At 36.1% G+C, this 3,023-nt stretch overlaps 1 protein-coding gene across 1 annotated transcript; it reads right to left on the bottom strand.

Moving 5' to 3' along the window:
- Positions 1 to 1,100: 1,100 nt before the first annotated feature.
- LOC117118463 lies at positions 1,101 to 2,264 on the bottom strand. The gene has a single exon (XM_033263055.1). The coding sequence runs from the start codon at positions 2,262 to 2,264 to the stop codon at positions 1,101 to 1,103; it is 1,164 nt and encodes a 387-aa protein (XP_033118946.1).
- Between the last annotated feature and the right edge of the window lie 759 nt (positions 2,265 to 3,023).

The raw sequence follows: 3,023 nt of genomic DNA, 5'->3' as shown, positions 1-3,023 counted from the left end.
ACTACCTTTCTTTATCTCCTAGTCATTACCTAACCACACATTAATTTATTGTTTAGAAATGTACATTCTTCCAGTCTAACTGGTGCCACTATTCTAAGTTTCACTTTAATCTTAACCACGTATTCCCTATGGAATCTTCCCATTTCCTCCTTTAATGGTTTACTTAATTTTTGTTTATAAATTTCTCTTAATTATATAATTCCTCCTGAACATTTCTCCCCTTCCTCGACATACACTGTCTAAGTTGTATGCTCGAAGTCACCGTTATTTCATTTTACAGTTAAAAGTACATAGTTCACTAATTCCTTTTAATTATTATTATTATTATTATTATTATTATTTTTTTTTTTTTTACTTAACTACAATTATGTTTCAATGACTACTACACATTTTATATACATTACTAACCTCTTTATGTTATTAAGGCTATCATTTACCATGCTTATACAGTTACATATTCTTATTGTTCATTTTCCTGTATCTCCAATAGACATATTTTACATATTGGTCTCACAAACTCTCCTTTTGCTGTTTTTACTTTTACTGCCCTTACATGCCCATCTTCCCCCGGGTAAACATTAATTATTCTCCCTAATGGCCAATGTCCTCTAATAGTGTCTTTTTCTAATACTAATACAATATCATTCAATTGAACATCTTTTTTAACTTGTCTCCATTTTTTGCGTCGATTTAGAGTAGGAATATATTCCTTTAACCATTTTTGCCAAAAATGCTTGACTAACTCTTGTACTCGTCTCCATCGTTTTCGAGGAGAGAATTTTGTTGTGTCAGTGGCAATTTCTGCGGCAAATCTTCCCCCCATTTGTCCATGCAGAAAATGGTTTGGTGTTAATGGAACAATGTCCTTTGGATTTGCAGATTGATAAGTCAATGGTCTCGAATTTATTAGTCCCTCAGCTCCCACAAACGCTGATAATAATTCTTCATCTGTGACGTCGGCATTACACAGTATAGCGTTGATCGCCCTTTTCGCCGACTTAATCATACTCTCGTGAACACCACCAAAGTGTGGGGCCGATGGTGGGATAAATTTCCATGAAACACCTTTATCAGTTGTAGTCTGTTGAATTTTATCCTAATTAACAGATTTTACTTAACTCTCTATTTGCCCCTACAAAGTTTGTGCCATTGTCGGAAATCATTTGTTTTGGCATACCTCTTCTGCTCACAAAACGATAAAAAGCGTTTAAAAATGTATCCGTGTCTAAACCATACGCCATTTCCAAATGCACTGCTCGAGTGGCTACACATGTAAATAAGCATAGATATCTTTTGGTTTTGGTTTTTCCTCTCCCCTGCCGTGTTAAGAATGGACCTGCATAGTCTACCGCTACTCTGTGAAAGGCTCTCATATTGTCCATATTCGACCTAAATTTAGGCAGGGGTGCCATTATTTGTTCTCCACCTTTTGCTTTTCTACGTTTGCATTCATTAAAATGTTGCTCATACTCACGTATTTCTTCTCTTGCACTTATGATCCAAAATCTTTCGGACAGTAATGCTAAAGTGTGGTCTGTCCCAGCGACATGATGTCCGAGTTCATGATACTTTTTTACAATTAGCTTTGTCACCTGGTATTTCCTAGGTAAAATAATTGGATTTCTCACATCATAAGGCAATGATTCATTTAGGTCTAATCTCCCTGATGAACGCAATAGTCCGACGTCGTCTATTTTTGGGTTTAAAGCAATTAACACATTATTTACAGACATATTTTGCCCCTTTTTTATTTTCTTTATTTCCTCATTGAATGCCTCTTGTTGCGCCGCTTTAATAATTAATTTCTCTGCATCCATAAACTCTTCTGGATCCAATTCTCCACATTTTCTGCTTTCACAAGATTTTCTACAGTTAATAATAAATCGCATCACATAGCCCTCGATTCGAACTAATTTGTTCCAATTTGAATAACGGGCTGGATTTAGTCGAAAGTCCTCCTCCATATTTACAAACACATTTCCTAGAAAAGATTTCACAGATTTCCTTATTTCCACTTTTGGTGTATCCGAATCAATTTTTGAACTTGGCCATTGCCCTTCAGGACACGTAAGAAATTGGGGGCCATGCCACCACTGTTCATTGTTTACTAGGCTTTGTACACTTGTACCTCTCGATGCTACATCTGCGGGATTAAGTTTAGTTGGCACATGACGCCATTGATTTGGGTTTGTATGCTCTTGAATATATCCCACTCTATTCGCTACAAATGGTTTAAAAGCGCGGCTTCGCCTGTAATCCAACATAATGCAGTCATGCTATCGCTCCAAAAAATTACATTTTTCGAATCGTAGTCCAAAACATTTGCGATTGACTTCACAAGTTTTAATCCCAGCACAGTTGCCATTAACTCCAATCTTGGAATACTCATTGTTTTTTAGGGTGCAACCTTGGTTTTTGAAGCTACTAATCTAATGGTACACGTATCATCTTTTTTACAACACAGATATACTACTGCCGCATATGCATCTTCCAACGCATCAACAAAAACATGAAGTTCCACTCTTCCGTCGTTTATGGGTTGCAAACACCTTTCAACTTTAATTTTACTAAGTTCATCCAAATCTGCAAGCCAATATTTCACTTTATTTTCAATTTCATTACTTAATGGTTCATCCCAAGATAGTCCACTTGCCCAAATGTCCTGCATAATTATTTTTGCCCTTATCACAATTGGCGATATAAATCCCAGTGGGTCAAACAATGAAGCAAGTTTGCTCAACACATTTCGCTTTGTTAGAACACAGTTTATCTCAAAAGAAGGTTTTTTATACACAAAATTATCATCTTCTGCTTCCCAGGCTAAGCCTAGTGTTTTCACTGAAGGTAGAATGCTCTCACTGACATTTATTTCACTTGCTCTGTTCTCTTCTGGTATTTCATTTAATAACTCCTTGGAATTTGATACCCATTTTCTTGCTTTCATTCCAGCTAACGACTATAACTGTATTAATTGTTTATAAAGTTCACAACCAGTTTTTACATCAGCAACAGAATCCATACTG

The sequence above is a fragment of the Anneissia japonica genome, unplaced genomic scaffold, assembly GCF_011630105.1.
Source record: "Anneissia japonica isolate Jap-2015-1 unplaced genomic scaffold, ASM1163010v1 scaffold11917_len13179_cov182, whole genome shotgun sequence".
Taxonomy (NCBI): domain Eukaryota; kingdom Metazoa; phylum Echinodermata; class Crinoidea; order Comatulida; family Comatulidae; genus Anneissia; species Anneissia japonica.
This window is presented reverse-complemented; position numbering and strand designations above follow the sequence as displayed.

What these genes read in the sequence shown, in the direction of transcription:
- LOC117118463 (XM_033263055.1), bottom strand. Translation starts at nt 2,264, where the DNA reads ATGTTGGATTACAGGCGAAGCCGCGCTTTTAAACCATTTGTAGCGAAT.